The 19,944-nt window shown below is 35.6% G+C and overlaps 1 protein-coding gene across 5 annotated transcripts in view; it reads right to left on the bottom strand.

Annotated features, from left to right (window-relative positions):
- The window catches only part of SEPTIN7 (septin 7), a 117,975-nt gene that overhangs the window by 74,908 nt on the left and 23,123 nt on the right, over window positions 1-19,944 (bottom strand). For 4 of the 5 annotated variants that reach the window (XM_038557330.1, XM_038557329.1, XM_038557328.1 and 1 more), the window contains exon 3: window positions 8,487-8,589. In XM_038557330.1, the coding sequence (XP_038413258.1) occupies window positions 8,487-8,589 (103 nt within the window). Of the gene's footprint in view, window positions 1-8,486; window positions 8,590-9,858; window positions 9,905-19,944 lie in introns of those variants that run through there. The other variant, XM_038557331.1, reaches the window with a different exon arrangement.

Here is a 19,944-nt window from a genome sequence, read left to right as displayed (position 1 = left end):
AGAGAAAGAATCTCAAGCAGACTCCCCAGGCTATGGAGCTCAACTCGGGACCCAATCCCAGCACTCTGAGATCAGGACCTGAGCCAAAATCAAGAGCTGGATGCTCAACTGACTGAGCCACCCAGGTGCCCCAGGAAGCCTAGATGATTTTGATTAAAGAAGTCAGGGTAATAGACTGAAAACAATCAAAATGTAGTTCATTTAATTTCTTCATTTATTTGCCCTTTTAGATGACTAAAATTTTATGTTTCTTCCTTAATCAAAATTATCTATAATGATGGCATGAGCCAAAAATACTGTTAACTACTGAATGACACTAAATCTGATTAAAACATGATTCAGTAACAAAAGCAAACACCAACCTATATGAGAAAATTTAATTTTAAGACTCAAAATTAATATCTTTTTTGAAAGCGGGGGGGGGGGTCAGGGCAGAGGGAGAAAGAGAATCTTAAGCAGACTCCATGCCCAGCAATGGAGTCCAATACAAGGCTCGATCTCAGGACCCTGAGATCATGACATAAGCCAAAATCAAGAGTCAGACACTCAAGCAACTGAGCCACCCAAGTGCCCCTCAAAATTAAAATCTCAATGTCAACCTAAAAACAATCCCTAAAATTCTTTATATCACCGACATTAAGTACCTGACACACTCAAAGGAAAATAAGATACTCAAAAGGTTTGCAAAGGACAGAATTAATGCTGCAGCAACTATAAAGTGTACCCTTAATTAGTAGTGTCACATAAGTAACTTGAGCAAAACACTAAACTTCGTATCTTTACTGAAATGCACAGAACAGGCATGTGCAAAAATCATATTTTGTTAACAAGAATGCAAGCTACCTCAAAACGGGAAATAACAAATTCTCAACTATCTTTCAAATTAGCGAAGTCTGACTTTCACTAGAAAAGAGCTTTGCTGCTATACTGAATTGCAAAGTAAAAGGATAACATATGTGCCATGAATGTTTATAATCAAAGGAATTCAACCAATGCAAAAGTCCAAAGTAAAAATTAATCAAGTATTTAACCTCTTAGGTGCTATATGTTCGGAACCACCCCTGATCTTTCTTTTCTCTTCATCACAGATATTTGATCTTAAAACTAAAGTCTTAAAGAATGCACTGATAAGTATATGCTTAAAATTAATATTTTAAGTAAAAATATTTTAAGTAAAAATTTGATTTTAATATTTACAGGTTTATTAGATACATTATATATACAAAAATATGTATATATTCATATACACAATTATCTCAAGCTGTCTGTGAGACAGGAGCAGTTAGTTACACATAGCACACAGCATTCCTCTCCAACTGTTTCCATTCTACCACCATCCCAAATACTCAGATTCTTAGGGGATATGTCTCTCTCTTTTTTAATCTTAGCCCTATGCCTGACTTAGAAAAACTAGGTAAATTGTTTGCTGTGATAAGAAACTAAGATTCAAAGGATCTACTCAAGGTCATTAAGCTCATGTGTGGCAGAAATTAGAGTATATAAACAGTATATACTGTTTTAGTGTAATAGCTGCTGTACTAAGTATTATAAGGTAGATTTCCATTAAATATAAAACCTGATTTTCACTGTATGCTAAAAACATAAAAAGCGTAACTGTAACTTGCTTCTAAAAGGTTGCCAAAATAAATTATATATTTGAAATTTAAGCACAACAGGGAGTTACTGGTTTCAGAACTCTATCCCATCAGGTAAATAAAATATTATCCCCATTAAGCCCAAATAAATCCCCCGACTCTTTACATGGCACTCTAAATGTATACTACACCAAAGCATTTATTAAATTAAATTGTTATTAGTAGCATGCATTTCCCTGAGAATTCCTTTGAGGATTGAAGTGGTCATTTTCCTTTTTATATTATAAACTTAATCCGTAATTCCTAGTACTTTATTGCTGATCAGCTATGTCCGGTAAATTACTGATCATTCAGTTAAAATCTATTCTAAGGACCATGACAACATACTATGAAAATCTCACCATTATGCTTTCCTGTAATTATTGCCACTTGCAACATAATAAGCAATTCACAGTCTATTATAAGCACTTTAGTTAAGAATGAACCACAAATCATGATCCACATTTGATTCCTTGACATGTACTATCTATCATCTGCTTGAGGGTCCTAAGTGCAAGAACAGAACTCCCAAGATCTAAAGTTTTCTTCCTTCTAAATATTAATCTATTTGTCACGATTGTTAATAAATCTGCAGGTCATCCAAAAGTTCTACAAGCTCAGTTTGCCAAAATGTATGTAAATATAGCCAATGGTACCTCTACAACACTACACACACCTGCAAATAATTTTCATTTATTTCCAAGCTAAATTTTCCAGAGTTTTATCCTCGTTAGTCATTTTTTTCTCTAGCAGCCACAAATTATACTTTTACTACTTTTTTTTTTAAGATTTTATTTATTTATTCATAGACACAGAGAGAGAGGCAGAGACACAGGCAGAGGGAGAAGCAGGCTCCATGCAGGGAGCCCGACATGGGACTCCATCCCGGGCCTCCAGGTCACACCCCAGGCTGCAGGCGGCGCCAAACCGCTGCGCCACTGGGACTGCCCCATTTTACTACTTTTTTAAGCATCAAAAAAAAATCAAATTATTTCTTCTACTCATATGCCAGTTAATTCTGTAATTAGGGGCAGCCGGGTTGGCTCAGTGGTTTAGCGCCACCTTCGGCCCCCCAGGGCCTGATCCTGGAGACCCCGGATTGAGTCCCATGTCGGGCTCCCTGTGTGGAGCCTGCTTCTCCCTCTGACTGTGTCTCTCTCTGTCTCTCTCTCTCTCTCTCTCTCTGTCTCTCATGAATAAATAAATTATTTAAAATAAAATAAATTTTTTTTAAAAAATCTGTAATTAGTTTTTAAACCCTTCAAAGTTATTTCACCTATTTCTCTTCTACTTTCCTCCCTGAAAATTCAGTCCAAAAATTATTATCTAGGTCAAAGAAAGGAAGGTGACCATGTTGGATGGAGAGCTATGGTGGCCCAAGAGCAGTGTGTCAGAGACAGCAAAATGAAAATAGCTTCCAAAGGGGTCCTGGGGAAAGGCCTAAACCTAAACAGAATGAGGAGGTCATCTCTATGAGAAGACCAGTGTGGCATGGGGTGTCATAGCACTTGAGAAGGGTGAGGAGGACCACTGAATCAGAGCAAAGAGAGGAGGAACCTGGGGAATATAGCTGATAAGTTAAATACAGGGGGAACTGATCAAGTAAGTAAACATATTAGGATAGTGGTTTCTTACCTCAGAAGCACAACTAAAGAAAAGATGAAAAGTAGAAGAACCTCTGTGGTAAAAAACTGAAATTGGAAATATCAGTATGAACTTAACAGTTTTCAATACATATAGAGAATGAGAAATACAGATTAATATAAATGTATATGTACCTGCATGTAAGCATGTATGTATACAAACATATATTTGTTATTTTCTGGTTTTGATAGTGTATGATGGTTATGTAAAAGAATATGCCGAGGTTGGAAAATACACAAGTATCATGCATTAAGGGGAAGGAGAAGAAAGCTGTATACTATACTTGTAACTTCTGTGCTTACAACTATTTCAAAATTAATAAAAACATTATTTTAGCACAAGAATCACTATAAATCAATGCCACGTGCTTCTAATTACAGAAAATACTTTGCACCTATCGTTCTTACTTTTTTAGATGAATAACAACCCCTCTGGAGAACCTAAATATGCAAACTATCCCCAGAAAAAAAATACATGATAAAAATGTGTTATGTTTCAGGGAACTCATTTTGTGCCCTCTTTTCCCTAAAAAAACTGTGGTCCAGAATCTTTCATAAATGCTACAAAGATTCAAATGTAAATGCATGAAAATTATATACTTAAATATGTTTCTGTTCATTCAAAAAGAAAATGGAAATAAAATTAACAATGTTAATTTTACCAACTTTAACCATCTTTGGAAGGTCTTTCCTGGTAGACAGGTTATATATACCTTCCAAACCTTTAAAATAATTCTGAGGTTCTGAAGTTCAATGGTGAAACACGTATGATTTACTGGCATAAAACTATCTTCCCAACAAAATCTACCTGCTGTGTACCAAAACATAAAATGACAGAGAACTTCCTACTTTGGGACAGAGTAAACTTGGTTCCTAATACAAAAATCATTTAATCTATAAATGCTCTGAAGAGAAAAATGTACTAAGAGTAAAAAGGGGCAATTCTGACCTCCTGAGCTATCTGTGGTCATAGCTAGAAAGAAGAGACATTAATACTATTTCATATTTAAAATGATTTCAGAGACATAAATACAATTACCTAAGAAAAGGATGGATCCATCTGACAATGAATAGTACTTGACCTCCATGCCCCAGATTATGGATGATTTCAGAATTGCCCCTTAAGGATCAAGAAATAGTAGTCTGCCTTGCCAAGAGAATTCTGTAAATAAGTTGCACTGACAAGTGCTTCCTTCATTACCTTGTCTTTAAAGTCCTAAGCACCTTTCGATGCATATAGTACTTGGTCTTTTTAAAATTTAATATTCAGGGGATCCCTGGGTGGCTCAGCGGTCTGGCGCCTGCCTTTGGCCCAAGATGCAATCCTGGAGTCCTGGGATCGAGTCCCATGTCGGGCTCCCGGCATGGAGCCTGCTTCTCCCTCCTCCTGTGTCTCTGCCTCTCTCTCACTCTATGTCTATCATGAATAAATAAATAAATCTTTTTAAAAAATTAATATTCAGGGACACCAGGGTAACTCAGCGGTTGAGCATCTGCCTTTGGCTCAGAGTGTGATCCCAGGATCCAGGATCGAGTCCCACATTGGGCTCTCTGCATGGAGCCTGCTTCTCCCTCTGCCTGTGTCTCTGCCTCTCTCTCCCTCTCTCTGTCTCTCATAAGTAAAGAAATACAATCTTTAAAATAAATAAATAGGGACACCTGGGTAGCTCAGCAGTCGAGCGTCTGCCTTTGACTCAGGACCTGATACCAGGGTCCAGGATCAAGTCCCACTTTGGGCTCCTGCAGAGAGCCTGCTTCTCCCTCTGCCTATGTCTCTGCCTCTCTCTCTCTCTCTCTCATGAATAAATAAATAAAAATCTTTTTTAAAAAATAAAATAATAATAATAATAAATAAATAAATCTCAAAAATGAGGATTTACAGAATGGCTAAAATCAACAATACAAGAAACAACAGGTGCCGACCAGGATGCAAAGAAAGGGGGGCCCCCTTGCACTGTTGGTGGGAATGCAAACTGGTACAGCCACTCTGTAGAACAGTTTGGAGGTTCCTCAAAAAGTTAAAAATAGAACTATCCTATGATCCAGCAATTGCACTATTAGGTATTTACCTAAAAGATACAAAAATACAGATTCAAAGGGCTACATCTACCTTAATGTTTATGGCAGCATCATCAACAATAGCCAAACTATGGAGAACTCAAATATCCATTGACTGATGAATGGATAAAAAGAATATATGGTATATACATACAATGGAATATTCCTCAGCCATCAAAAGGAATGAAATCTTGCCATTTGCAATGACATGAATAGAGCTAGAATATATTATGCTAAGTAAAATAAGTCAGTAAAAGAAACAAATACCGTATGATCTCACCCATATGTGGAATTTAAGAAAACAGATGAACATATGGGAAGGAGGGGGAGAGAAAAAAGGAGAGAGAAGCCATGAAAGACTCTTAATGACAAAGAACAAACTGAAGATTGATGGAAAATGGGCTAGATGGGTGACTGGTATGAAGAAGGGCACTTGTGATGAGCAATGGGTGTTGTATGTTAGTGATGAGTCACTGAATTCTCTAGAAACCATGATTGCACTACATATTAACTAAGTAAAATTTAAATTAAAAAAAAAAGAGGACTTAGCTTGTAAGGAAGAGCTTGCAGTCTCTAAATTAAGAATATTAAAGCAAGGTTAGGTTTAGCTTTCTGTGATTTGCAAACTACGCAGTTAGATTTGGCCTAAAGTCAGAAAAACCAACCATGTATTAGACACTTAAAAGGTGACTACGTATAAGACACTGCAACTATGTATATGAAAAGATTTAGTCCTTGCACTCAACAAGTCTATACAGAAACAGGTAATTAAACAAGAACATTCAAGGTGAAGTGAGGAAAAAAGGGTGGCTCTTGGGTGGCTCAGTGGTTGAGCATCTGACTTCAGCTCAGGGCCTGATCCTGGATCCAGGGATGGAGTTCCACATCGGGCTCCCCACAATGTGGGGAGAGAGGAGTCTGCTTCTCCCTCTATGTCTCTACCTCTCTCTCTGTGTCTCTCATGAATAAATAAAACTTTTAAAAAACACCCATTCTTCTTTAACATCAGCTGAAGTTGTATCAATGAAGAAAAAAACCCAAAAGCTTAGTTCACAAAAGGACTGACAGGAAAAACTAATAGATGAGATACTTCCAGAATTGCATATTTCCTCTAAAAATTATTTCAGATTACTTAAATTTTTTTTTCACCTGGAAAACCATCAGAGATTTTAAACCAAGTATCTGGCCTTTATCCCCAGATATTATTCTACTAAATATATGTTTAAAAAGTTATTCTTTGGGGATCCCTGGGTGGCTCAGTGGTTTAGCACCTGCCTTCAGCCCAGGGCGTGATTCTGGAGTCCTGGGATCGATTCCCACATCAGGTCCCCACATGGAGCCTGCTTACCCCTCTGCCTGTGTCTTTGCCTCTGTCTGTGTCTCTAATGAATAAATTAATAAATAATCTTTTTAAAAAAGTTATTCTTCAAACTAAAATTTTAATATCAAATTTTTTAATTGTTACACTTCTCGGGATACCCAAGTGGCTTAGCGCTTGAGGATCTGCCTTCGGCTCAGGGCGTGATCTCCAGGTCCTGGGATCAAGTCCCACATCGGGCCTCCCTGCAGGGGAGAGTCTTTGCCTCTCTCTCTGTCTCTCTCATGAATAAATAAATAAAATCTTCTAAAAAATAAAATAAAGTAGTTACAGTTCTCCTAATAGACCTAAAAACTTTCCTTACAAATTACAAAATGATTTTATATTTGTTTATACTTTGTCATTTAAGATGACAAATGTTATATAGGTAAAGATAACATTTAATATTTCTTCACACACAATGATCATGTTAACTACCCTACAAAAAAAAAGTATCTGCTGCCATCTATCCATCTATCTAGACTCACTCCTGCTTCATAGCAGTAATATGCTCCTACTCAACCAGAAAAAGGCAAGTTAACCAACTCTACCAAACATCAAGTTTGCACACTTTGTATCATGTTTTAAGTATTCAAATTATTACAACACAGTTATTTCCAAACAGCCACAAAGTGACCATCAGGTAAAATATTCTGGCCAATAAACTGTTCTTCCTTTAAATGATGGAGTATTTCAGAGCTAATTCAATTTATCAAATTCAACACCCAAATAAAAACACCAGGAGTTGAATATAATTAGTAAAAATTAATGAACACTACAAAAGACCTAGCAGCAACTCAATTTTCTTTGTCAAGGATAGTGAATCCATTAATCCACCTTTCAACCTCTTAAAACATATAGAGAAATACAAGTTTCACCATCCTTAGGATTTACGTTCTAAAGGCAGCCTATGAGGTGAAAATATTATACAATTAATATTACTAATCATATATACACTCTGTCTTCAAACATAACAATGATGGTACCAATATACAGTCAAAATAACCCTTGACAATCTCTTAAAACAGACTTCAGACAGGGTATAGTATTCATAGCATCAAACACTAAGAAAAATGAGACTGAATTAGAGAAAAATGAGAACCATATTTCACTCACTACAGAGCTTATATTCATTAAATGAACTTCCAGGGTAATCACTTGCATGATTATGAACCTCTATTTCACCCTTCTTTTTCAAATTCAGAACATACATGTTTAAGTTAAATCTTCATGTGATGTAACTCCACTACAGTATATGAGCCAGAGAATAAAATTATCCTGGAGTATTAAGTAACCACCAGATATTATTTTCTTTTCTAGCATTACCAATTGAAGAGAAATTCTTTATAGTGTTCTATTCCTGCACTATCCCCACCGTTTTTCACCTTTTACTTAGTTTCTAAAATTATGCCACCTTTAAAAAAGAGGCAAGAAAATACATAAATCCTATCATGCCACCAAGTTAAATTTTACAATGTATTCACATAAGGGGCACCTGGGTGGCTTAGTCAATTAAGCATCTGACTTCAGCTCAGATAATGATCTCAGCATCAAGCTCTGCATAGGGCTCCCCACTCTGTGGAGAGTCTGCTTATCCCTCCCCCCTCCCCCTGATCGTGCACACATGCACACTCTCTCTCTCTCTCTCAAATAAATAAATAAAATCTTTTAAAAAATGTATCCACATCATAACACAATTCGTATAGTCATTTATGCTGTCTTTTAAATTCATTCAGTTGATTAATAACTTAAAGCTCAGGTTAAAATCCAATTTTATAAGAAAATATATCTTACCCACAACCATAAGTGTGAATTCAAACCCTCTCTTCACTGATTTTCTGTATACTTGATTTGGGAGATTTGCAAATCCCACATAGCCTTCAAGGTTCTTCTGTTGCTGAGAAAACCAAAAAGGGCCAAGTTATTATGTATCAACAAAACTCTTTTGTCACACGTTTCAAATTTCTGTCAATAACCTATTTCAGTAAACTATATCAACTATTATTCATGGCAAATCAGACTAATTTTATAGTATTATCAGTAAAGGTATTAATTGCAGCAAGAGACAAAATAAATTGGGAGTATGAGTTGATTTGACAAAATAATGGTCAATTTTAAAAATCCAAGAGCATAAAATAACCAAAGACACTACCTCAGAGCAAAGATTTCATTTAAAAAACAACATAGATTTTCACAATAAAAAAATTCAAATCCCCTTAATATCAAGAACTCTTTCAATTATCCCTTTTGCTCATATGATTTTACCACAGGTATGAGTTTCTTGATATTTGTCTTCTTATTCATGAAATGAAATCAAATCTTGAGTTTAAAACAATTTTCTCATAAATTCTTACAAGCTCTCACAATCTCCATCAGTAAGCAATATCTTTCAAGCTATTAATATCAAGCCCAATTATGCCACATCAGCATTTAAATGATCCTGCTGTCTCCCTCATCAGGGACATCAGATTTATCCAGATTTTAAAGAAAATTAGAATTCAGTTTTCTGCATGGTTTTTGATTCTTTGATGACCTCAACAATAGCTTCGTAAGTCAAAGAAACCTATTTTTAAATTGAAGTAGTAAGTAAGTCTGACTTATAACTTACCCAACGGTGAGAAAAACTGCCCATAGTTCAGACCATCTGAGTGAGTGGTCTTACCAGTTAATTTTACTTAGAGGTAGGTCTTAGTCATCATTAAAATACAATAGTAAAGTATTCCTAAGAGGTACCTATTTCTCTTAAAAGTTTTTGACACACTTAATTTCTCATTAAAAATGAAAAAAAAAAAAAAACTCATGAGATCAAAGCATTAATTCAACACACCTGGATTTAACAAATAGCAATCTGCATTCTCACTAGTATCACATGTAACAAAATATTCCCTCTATCACCTCTTAGCCTTTTTATTGCATTCATATAAACTAATCTTTAAGTCAAATGTTGAGAGAATAACCAAGCCAATTAAATGGAGATGCTAATTTTAAATATACTAACTAGGAATATTAATCAGAGTATAGTATTTTAAAATCAAATATTTGAAAGCCTACTAAGTGTAAAGCTAAAAATATGTATCAAATTTAAGGCTTCCTTGGCTCATATTTCATTCAACTGTAAGTTAATTTAGACTGAAAACATCTCTGTATAAATTTCTCAGATACTCACAGCTACTTTGTAAAGAACACATTTCCATCATTCCAGTGTTCCAGATTCCAACAGAACAGATCCACAGAGGAACAGTAAATGAGGCATTCCAAGAATTGTATATGACATATTCGGTCCAAACAGGAAAGGCAAATCCATTGGAACATAGCAAAAAATAGAGGAAAAAATAAAGTTACTTACATGTAACGCAACAAATTAGAAGTAAATTATGAACAAAGTGAGGACAGACTTAAGTATTTAAAATAATACTTTTTTAATGGGATATAAGGCCCAGTAGTTTTAACCCATGTTCAGCAGCATTCCTGATGAAATATGGAACAAAAGACCTCTTATCTTTTTATAAAAGCCAATTACTATGTCCTGCACCTGAAGTTTTCAAAGAAATGGTAGAAAAGCTGTCAAGTATGAAGTTTCAGCAAGGTATATAGGGACCGAGTTTAAATTCCAAGAAAAAAAAAAAAAATTTTTCATACAATTTTGCTCATATCAGATAAATGCAAATGTTTTCAGCTAAAAATCTTTATACAGTGCTATATCTTCAGTTCTATTGATTAAAGTTCAGAATTGGAAGAAAAAAGACTTGTGGACACAGAAAAGGCAAAGAAGTTAAAGACAGCAAGCAACAAATAGGAAGATGAAGTTAATGTGAGCTGTGAAAACTGAAAGGCAACTAATGAAGCATAGAGAAAAAAGTTAACTATGGACAAAATGTCTGTGAAAAGTGTACATTATATTGTATATTGACACAAATCTATTAGTTATATCACAATCTGGAATAGATGATGATGATATTCAAATGTCAACTTCTGGGATGCCTGGGTGCCTCAGCGGTTTAGCGCCTTCCTTTGGCCCAGGGTGTGATCCTGGAGACCCGGGATCGAGTCCCATGTCAGGCTCCCTGCATGGAGCCTGCTTCTCCCTCTGCCTATGTCTCTGCCTCTCTCTTTAATGAATAAACAAATAAAATCTTAAAAAAAAAAAAAAAAAGTCAACTTCACAGATAGGCCTGCCCTAACCACCCTATCCAAAATTACAGCTCCATTCTCATCACTTTGCTGCAGCTTAATGTTTTTCTCCTTAGCATTTTTTTACCACCTAACAATGTTTTACTCATCTTGTTTATTGCAATCTCCACCTCCAATTACAATTTAAGTTCCATCAAGGTAGAGATTACATAAATCACTTAAAAATTATGGCATCAAAAAAGAAGAAGCCATCTGGGAAAGCTGAAAAAGTTTCAGAGAGCATTTTAGGTTGCTTATCCAAGGAATCCTCCAGACAAAAAGCATAAGAAAAATGTCGGAAAGTCTGTCCCTGTGTCTTACTCACTACTTTATCCTCAAATCCTAGAACAGTCTATGGCATTTAGTACAATATTGGGAGTGAATTAAGAAACAGGAGAAAAGATTTCTAGGCAAAGGGGTGGGCCCTAAAGTAGAGATGAACTTAGTACTTTCAGTCCAAAAAAAAAAAAAAATTACATGAACTACAATGATGTGAGGTGGTGGATCAGGCAGGTAAAATGAGGTCAGGGAGGCAGGCAGAGGCCAGATCATAGGGGACCCAGCCAAAGTAAGAAATCTAGATGTTATTTTAGGCATGATGGGAAGCCACTGGAGGGTTGTACACACGCAAGTGACCTGACCTGATTTGTATTTTAAAGATAGCTCTCACAGGTAAGAGAAGAAGTAGAAACAAGAAAACTAATAAGGAGCCTACTGTAATAAATAGTCCAAGAAAGAAAGGGTATACCGAATTTAGATGGTGTGGATGCAAAAAGAGATAAGAAGGATTCAGAATACATTTTGACGCTAAAACTGCCAGGATGTTCTGATGCACTAGATGTGACTGGTGAAGGAAAAATCGACCAAGATAACTCCCACACTTTTGGCTTAAACAACTCAATGGAGCGATATCTCTAAGAATAGGAATAATAAGGGGAAGAAAAGACTGGGCAGGCCAGGTGAGGGCCAAAATCGTCTTTATCAAAAACAGTTTTGAACATGTTAAGTCTGATGTGTCTATTATACATTCAAGAAGAAATGTCCAATAGGCAGGTGAAAACATAAGTCCAGAAACTGCAGGGTTGGGTGGTGCTGAGAACATAGGTTTAGGAATCATAAGTATACAGGCAGTTTAGCAGAGAGGGATGGATTCTCAAGGGAAACTATACATTTAGGGGGTCTAGCTAGAGTCCTGGAGCATTTGAGATGTTAGGCAGAGAAAGAGTGAGAAAGATCAATTAGTGAAAAGGAACACCAGGAATGACTTAAGGTCACTTAACTTTATTAAATGCCACTGAAATATCAAATGAAATACCAAAGACATAAGCATAAAAATAGGAAGGTTACTGGTAACAGTGGACAAGAGCAGTAACATAATGAGGAAGAAAAAAAAAAAAATGAGGAAGAAGATTGAGTAGGCTGAAGGTAAACAATTCTTTCCACAACAGTATTATAACATCTTAAGTAGTTTTACACTTTAAATTATTTCAAAATCGGGGAGCCTAGGTGGCTCAGTTAGTTGGGCGTCGGCTTTCTGCTCAGGTCAGGATCCTGGAGTCCCAGGACTGAGCCCCACATTCTCTGCTAAGCAGGGAGTCTGCTTCTCCCTCTGCTTTCTCCACCCACCCCCCCCCACTCTGTTCTCTCTCACTCTCTCATAAATAAATGAATGCATAAATAAATAAATAAATAAATAAATAAATAAATAAATAAATAAATAAATAAAATCTTTAAATTATCTTACAATTAAACACATTACTTATCAGTCCCCTAGAATTACTTCACAGCAGGAGAAAACCATGTCAGACTCCTCTATATTCCTAGCGAAGTACTGACATATGGGAGATATTTTTAAAAGCTAAATGGCTAAAATATATACTTTTAGGAAAATTCCTTCTGAGGAAAAAAACTGTCCAAAGACCAAAAAAAAAAAGAAAAAAAAAAGACTTTGGGAATATACTAATAATATAACATTGGTTGACTAAAACTGACTTTTCAGATTTCATAAGAATCATTCCTTACCCCAAATTCTAAAATCAACCACAGTCTGTAATTCAGAAGACTTAAAACACCCACTGATTCTTTTCCTGGGCAAATAAAATGTTCACAGTACCAGTGTGAAATATAATCTCTGGATAAGAAACATTATTTATAGATGTAAGTGATATAACTGTGACACTTATAAGCATGTGAATATAGATAAAAGTATATTCTCACGCAGGCTTCTACCAAAATACCTTAAGGTCTGAAAAGTATTCCTTGATTTGAAACATCAGTTACATAAGAAGAAACAGTTATCAAATCATCTTTTCTAGACGCATATATTTACAAAGATCTTTTAGTTACTATGCCAAATCTCTATGTCAAAATTCTTATTTAAGAAAATCAAACTGGGGATCCCTGGGTGGTGCAGCGGTTTGGCGCCTGCCTTTGGCCCAGGGCGACATCCTGGAGACCCGGGATCGAATCCCACATCAGGCTTCCGGTGCATGGAGCCTGCTTCTCCCTCTGCCTATGTTTCTGCCTCTCTCTCTCTCTCTCTCTCTCTGTGATTATCATAAATAAATAAAAATTAAAAAAAAAAAAAGAAAATCAAACTGAACAATACACTGCCTGTGGAAAAATCAACCTAAACACGATATCCAGTAATCTCAGTGTTTAACTTATTTAACCTTATTTCTAGAAATCAATTATATTTAAAGAACAAGAAACTTCAAACAGGCTCCAACTGATAGATTATTGCAACCTTCAAGAATGCTTCACATTCTCTTGCCATTTGTTCTGATTCCACAAAATAAAGTCATGAAAATCTTGGCATCTGAAATCCATTATCGTTTTTTTTTTCCATTATCGTTTTTAAAGGTCTGAATATTAATATGTTTTAATAAATTTTCCAAAAGAGAAAAGAAACAATTTATTTTGAAAACTGCCAAATATACATTTCTACAATAACAAAATTGAGCAGAGAACTATAACAGAAAGAAAGCCTGACAAAAACCAGAATTTGAGAAAAATTAAAACATACCCATGCTAAAATACACTACAAACCTTCAACTTCCTTCATCTTTACAAAACGAGATATTCAGTCCCAAATTACCTTAATATCACCAGAATTCTATTTCTCCCTTTAAAAGCTGCAATTAAAAAAAATATATATATAGGCTACAAAAATTCAAGGTTTTTAATCCAGAACTTTAAATTTCAAAGATAAACACTTGGTCTTTCCCTAATGAACTTCAAGTTCAATTTGTGCCCTTTGGAATTTAAAACCTAAGTATATTGTACATTATTTTACACAGGGACAAACATATTTTTCTTCTAAAAAGTTAAGCAATTCTGGGCAGCCCCAGTGGCTCAGCGCTTTAGCGCCACCTTCAGCCCAGGGTGTGATCCTGAAGAGATCCCGATGAGTCCCACATCAGGCTCCCAGCATGGAGCCTGCTTCTCCCTCTGTTTCTCTCTCTTTCTCTCTCTCTCAAATAAATAAAAAATCTTTAAAAAAATAAAAAGTTAATTATAAATACAAAAAACTATGCACTACAAAAGGAAAAGATATTGATTCAAAATTTTACTTGTAAAAAAAAAAAAAAATTTTACTTGTCTAACTCCTTGGGATTCTTAACCAAAGCCCTATATCGTATACTATATACATACATGTAACTGTCCAGCACTTAGTCTTTCATAATCCAATGGAAAAATTAATGTTACCATTTAAATGTTTTGAATATAACTGGTATAAAAATACCTAGATTTCAGATTTAATATAACACCAACACTAAAATGTTACAAGATTGCATGGGCATGCCCTAAATGTTGACTTTAATGTTCCCTTCCCCCAACTTTTTTGAAAAGTTCATGTCTTAGTTCACCTGCTCCCAGTTCCTCCCTTTTCACTAAGATGAGCAATTATGTAACTGATGAAACCAACTTTTATCTTCTGTATTCTGGATTCCTAGTTAACTTGCTTGCAATATTTTAATATTTAATTCTATAAATATACATAAGAATAAGATAATATAAAATTTAAAACCATTCTTTTTCTTACTCTGAACTTGGAATTTAGATCTCTACTTAGAGAACTACTGACCACACTCTCATTCAATTAACATATTTACAAGGATTTCACAATATATGTACTAGCAATTAGGTACAAAAAAGTTACTTAAAACAAGGCCCCTGTTTATGAAACTCAGAACCTAAGATCAGGTAAGTTAGAAGGCAATTATAATAACAAAGTGATTAAATACTATCTAGGCAAACATGAAGCATGGCTATGACAACAAAAAAGGAGGAGGATGCCTGGTCCTAAAGTCAGATCCTTCAGATCCTGAAGGACTAGTAGGCCTTAGTCCAATAAGATGTAGACGGGTGCTGGGAAACATGGGTCTCAAGGATAGCACAATTCTCTATGGGAACTACAAACAATTTAATACATCTCATTTTCAGGGTCTGGGAGCTATAGCATAGGAAACTTGAGCAAAAGCCAGATCATGAAGGATTTTGTTAGCCATGCTAAAGAACTCAGATTAGACTTCATCTTGAAAGCTTATGGAAAGTATTAAAGGACTTGAAGCATAAGAATGCACAATCACATTAATTCACATGCAGAATCACATTCTTATTTTAGAAAATTACCACTAACAAGAATATTGAAGATGAACCTGGAAGAGTTCTCTGAATGCTAGCAATCCCAAATGCTGGTGCAGTAACCTAGGGGAAAAAAACATCAGGATTTGGGCCAAGAAAGAAGCAGTGAAGATGAAGAGGAAATAGAAGCTAAAATTCTGTCTATTAAGGTAACCATTAGCTACACATGGCTATCAAAAACTTGAAATTTAGCTAGTCTTAATTGAGACATGCTGTAAGTGCAAAATGCACACCAAGATTTTGAAGACTTAGTATGAAAAAAATTATGAAAAATATCTTAATTTTTATAGTGACTACATGCTGAAATAAAATTTTAGACATACGGGGTGACCTAAAATATGAACTATAGTTAACTGCATCTGTTTCGTTTTACTTTTTAAATGTGGATACTAGAAAAGCTTAAATTACATATTTGGTTTACATTAACTTCTACTGGACAGTGCTGATTAGACATTAATGAGATGAATTTATAGGTCTCTATATAACTAACCTGGGCAGGGGTAAAATTCGGATTTCTGAATTTAGGTTTGAACAACTAGATTAATGGTGGTACCAATCATTAAAAGCAGGAATCATCTGAGTTTAAGGTGTTAACTGAACTTTAGGAAGACAAATGTCTAACACAGCTTGCATATATAAAAGCTAGAAGTTCTAGAAATGTCTAAGAGACAGATACTAACATTTTAAGCAACCAACATTTAAAAGGTATGAAGACCATGGGTATGAATCCAAATGCACTACACAAAGTAGAAAGGTGGCCAGAACCAACACTAACATCCCACCACCTATACAAACCTAAAACAAGATGAGAGAAAAGAAGAATGAAGAAAAAAGTGGATTCTAGAAGTAGTTCAAGGAGGTCAACTGTAGTGGTCTTCTTCAAGAAGTGGTTAACCGTACCAAATGCTCTGAAGTGGTCAATATAAAGATATAGAACAATCTACTTATCCTTATCAGGGACTTTTGTCAAATCACAGGAAAGATAGGAGAAAAATACATATTAGAAGTAAATAAAGTAAGTGCAGAGAATGAGTATAAACTTTTTTTTTTTAACTAAGCAATTCTTTCTGAATGCTATCTTTGAAGAGCAATAAGAACCTAAAGAATAATAGAGTCAAGTGAGGGCTTTAAGAAAAAAAAAGAGATATAATTGCACCTATTTAAATGCTAATAGAAAAGATCAAACAGGGGCACCTGGTGGCTCAGTAGGTTAAGCATCTGCCTCCAGCTAGGGTCAGAGGGATGGAGCCCCATTTCAGGCTCTCTACTCAGATCCTGAGTCTCCCTCTCCCTCTGCCTGCCACTCTGCCTGTGTGCATGCACACACACACTCTCTCTCTCTCTCTCTCTCTCTCTGTCAAATAAAGCCTAGAAAGAAAGAAAAAAGAAAAGAAAAGAGAAAAGAAAAGAAAGAAAAAAGATCAAGCAGACAAGTGGCTGAAAAAAGGCAAATTAGGATACAAAGAATGTTCTGGAGGGAGGGGTGAGATTTTCTCTAAGGGCCAGAGATAAAATCATGCATTAATTCTAACTGAGGAGAGGAAGGCCAGCAATATTATGAAGTAAAACATTTGAATGAAAAACCACAAGAACAGCAATAAAGACCAAGAGTCCACAGAGACAGTCAAGCAATCCTACACATATGTTAAAGCTGAAGACCACAAATCTGCATGAATGTAGGATCTTTTTGTCCAGTAGTGATCTGCAACCCAAGTATAAACCAATAGGCTACAGGAGTCATCTGCAACTATTAGGTTGCAGAAAGTGTGCACAAAAGTACAAGGGATCAAGGGAGCGGACAAGTGTAGCTGAAGTGATTCAGTGAACAAAAATGAAGAGGATCAAGAATGGAAGGTAAGAAACAACGAAATGAAATAGCTAAAAGAATGTGAACTTGTGGTTAGAATGGGCCATACATTAAGATTTTAGAGGTGGAACAAAGTTCCAGATGATAACCACATGGGGCCATTAAAATGATGGCCCAAACACAACCCAGAAATCGCAAGGCTAAATTACTGAACTACTTGTACACACGGGCACTAAAAATGCCCCAGAATGATGACAGAGCTTGGGGAGGAAAGAAAACTGAGTGTTTGGTGACATCTTGAATGAATAAATAGAAAATGGCAAATTTAAAAAGGGTGAGAACATGCTGCTGCTGTTAAATAGCATAAGCTTTAAAGAAGCAGGGCTTTTTTTAAAAAAGAAGAATGGTCTAGATCAGCACTGCCTAATAAAAACATAAAGTAAATCACAAATGCAGTTTGAACTATTTTACTAAACACAGTAAGGAACCAAGAGTAAAAAATGAACTTAAGTCTAAAAATATTTCTGTTTAATCAATGTATATACAACACTATTTCAACATGCAACCAACAGTAAAATTATTACGATTTCACATATTCATTGCTCTGCATTCTTTTCTTTTGTAATAACCTTTGAAGTACAGCATGCTTCATTTAGGACTAGTCACATTTCAAGTGGTTAGTGGCTACCATACTAGATAAAGATATAGAACGTCTCATGGATATAAAACATTTTCAACATACCAAAAGATCTCCTGGAGCACAAAATGAAATGTATAGTAGTACCCAGTACTGGGTGAGGATGCTGGCAAATAAGCACTCTCCCACATGACAGGTGGAATATAAATTTAAACCATTTCCCTCAAGAGCAATCAGGCCTTGCAGACCAGAAGCTTAAGTTTTCATGCTCTCAGACTCAACACAATCCACTTCCACACGTCTGTAATTTTGAGAATATGTTTAAGATTTAGCTAAAAGAGCATCCAACAGAAAAGCTAATAGTGAAAGATTATAAAAACCAAGATCCAAAAACAAGTGAAAAACACAACATACCAATACCATACCAACTCCCAAATACAGAGTATTTACTCCCATATGTAAAAATACCATGGATTTTTAAGTTTTAAAAAAATAAGCATGATACATTAACATTATATTGAATAGAAGACAGTTCAGACAATATTATGTACCTTTAATCATTCTTCTGTGTGCCCACTGAAAAACAACTAAAAGAACATAGAATGGATAAAGATCTCTGCAAGTCCTCTCCTTTAAAAGCAACGAGAAAACTGTCAAAATCAAGTTCTTCAGAACACTAGAAATTAACAAAAAGGCTTGCAGCAATTCACAGAGTGCTTATTCAAACTAAGGGGGCTGAATCTAAGTAACTTGCCCATTCTCATCTCCCATCCAAGCTCCGCAGTAGCCTTGAAAACCAACAGAACACAATCATGGCAAAAATCAGCAGGTAGAACAGGCTCTTTTAAAGCCCCATTCCCAGGGAACTGTCATTATTTGACCTGTGTGGTATTTCCCCTAGAAGACTCCATAAATAACCACAAAGAAACCAGAGATTTCAGTGACTACACATGGCAAAGAAAACAGAACTTACAGAAAGTCACTAAACAAACAGCAATAAGAAACCCTGGAAGGGGATCTGACCAGAGTTGTCATGTTGTATTATTTTTTTTTAAGATTTTATTTATTTATTCATGAGAGACACAGAGAGAGAGAGAGGCAGAGACACAGGCAGAGGAAGAAACAGGCTCCATGCAGGGAGCCCGATGTGGGACTCCAGGATCACACCCTGGGCTGAAGGCGGCGCTAAACCGCTGAGCCACCCAGGCTGCCCTGTTGTATTTTAAATGTCCGGTTTTCAAAAAAAAAAAACAAAAACAAAAACAAAGAAACAAAGACTGTCCCATATGGGGAAGGGGACCATCAATAGAGATTATTTCCTAAGAAAACTCAGATATTAGGCAAAGACTTCAAATCTACTATTTTAAATATGTTCAAAGAACTAAGAGAAACCATGTGTAAAAAAAAAAAAAAGTATGTTCACCAAATAGAGAATATCAATTAAAAAAAAACATAAAGTATTAAAAAGAACTAAACGAAAGTCTCAAGTTAGAAAGTACAATAACTAAAATGAAACTTCACTAGAGGGATCCCTGGGTGGCGCAGTGGTTTAGCGCCTGCCTTTGGCCCAGGGCGCGATCCTGGAGACCCGGGATCGAATCCCACGTCAGGCTCCCGGTGCATGGAGCCTGCTTCTCCCTCTGCCTGTGTCTCTGCCTCTCTCTCTCTCTCTCTGTGACTATCATAAATAAATAAAAATTAAAAAAAAATTTAAAAAAAAAAAAAAAAGAAACTTCACTAGAGAGGCTCAACAACATATCTGAGCTAGCTGAATAATCAGCAAATCTGAAGACATCAAAAATAACACTGCTCTCAAGAAAAGATACAAAAAAAAGAATAAAGAAAAAAAACAGAGATTGTGAAACATACTCAAGCATACTAACATATACATAAAAGGAGACCCTCAAGCTGAAGAAAAGAGGCAGGGAGAAAAAGGAAAAAAAAAGGAAAAGCAAGGAATGAAGGGGCAAAAATTATGTCTGAAGAAATAA

This window comes from Canis lupus, chromosome 14 (assembly GCF_011100685.1).
Source record: "Canis lupus familiaris isolate Mischka breed German Shepherd chromosome 14, alternate assembly UU_Cfam_GSD_1.0, whole genome shotgun sequence".
Lineage (NCBI taxonomy): Eukaryota > Metazoa > Chordata > Mammalia > Carnivora > Canidae > Canis > Canis lupus.
The sequence above is the reverse complement of the archived record's forward strand: the minus strand, read 5'-3'. Positions and strand labels throughout refer to the sequence as shown.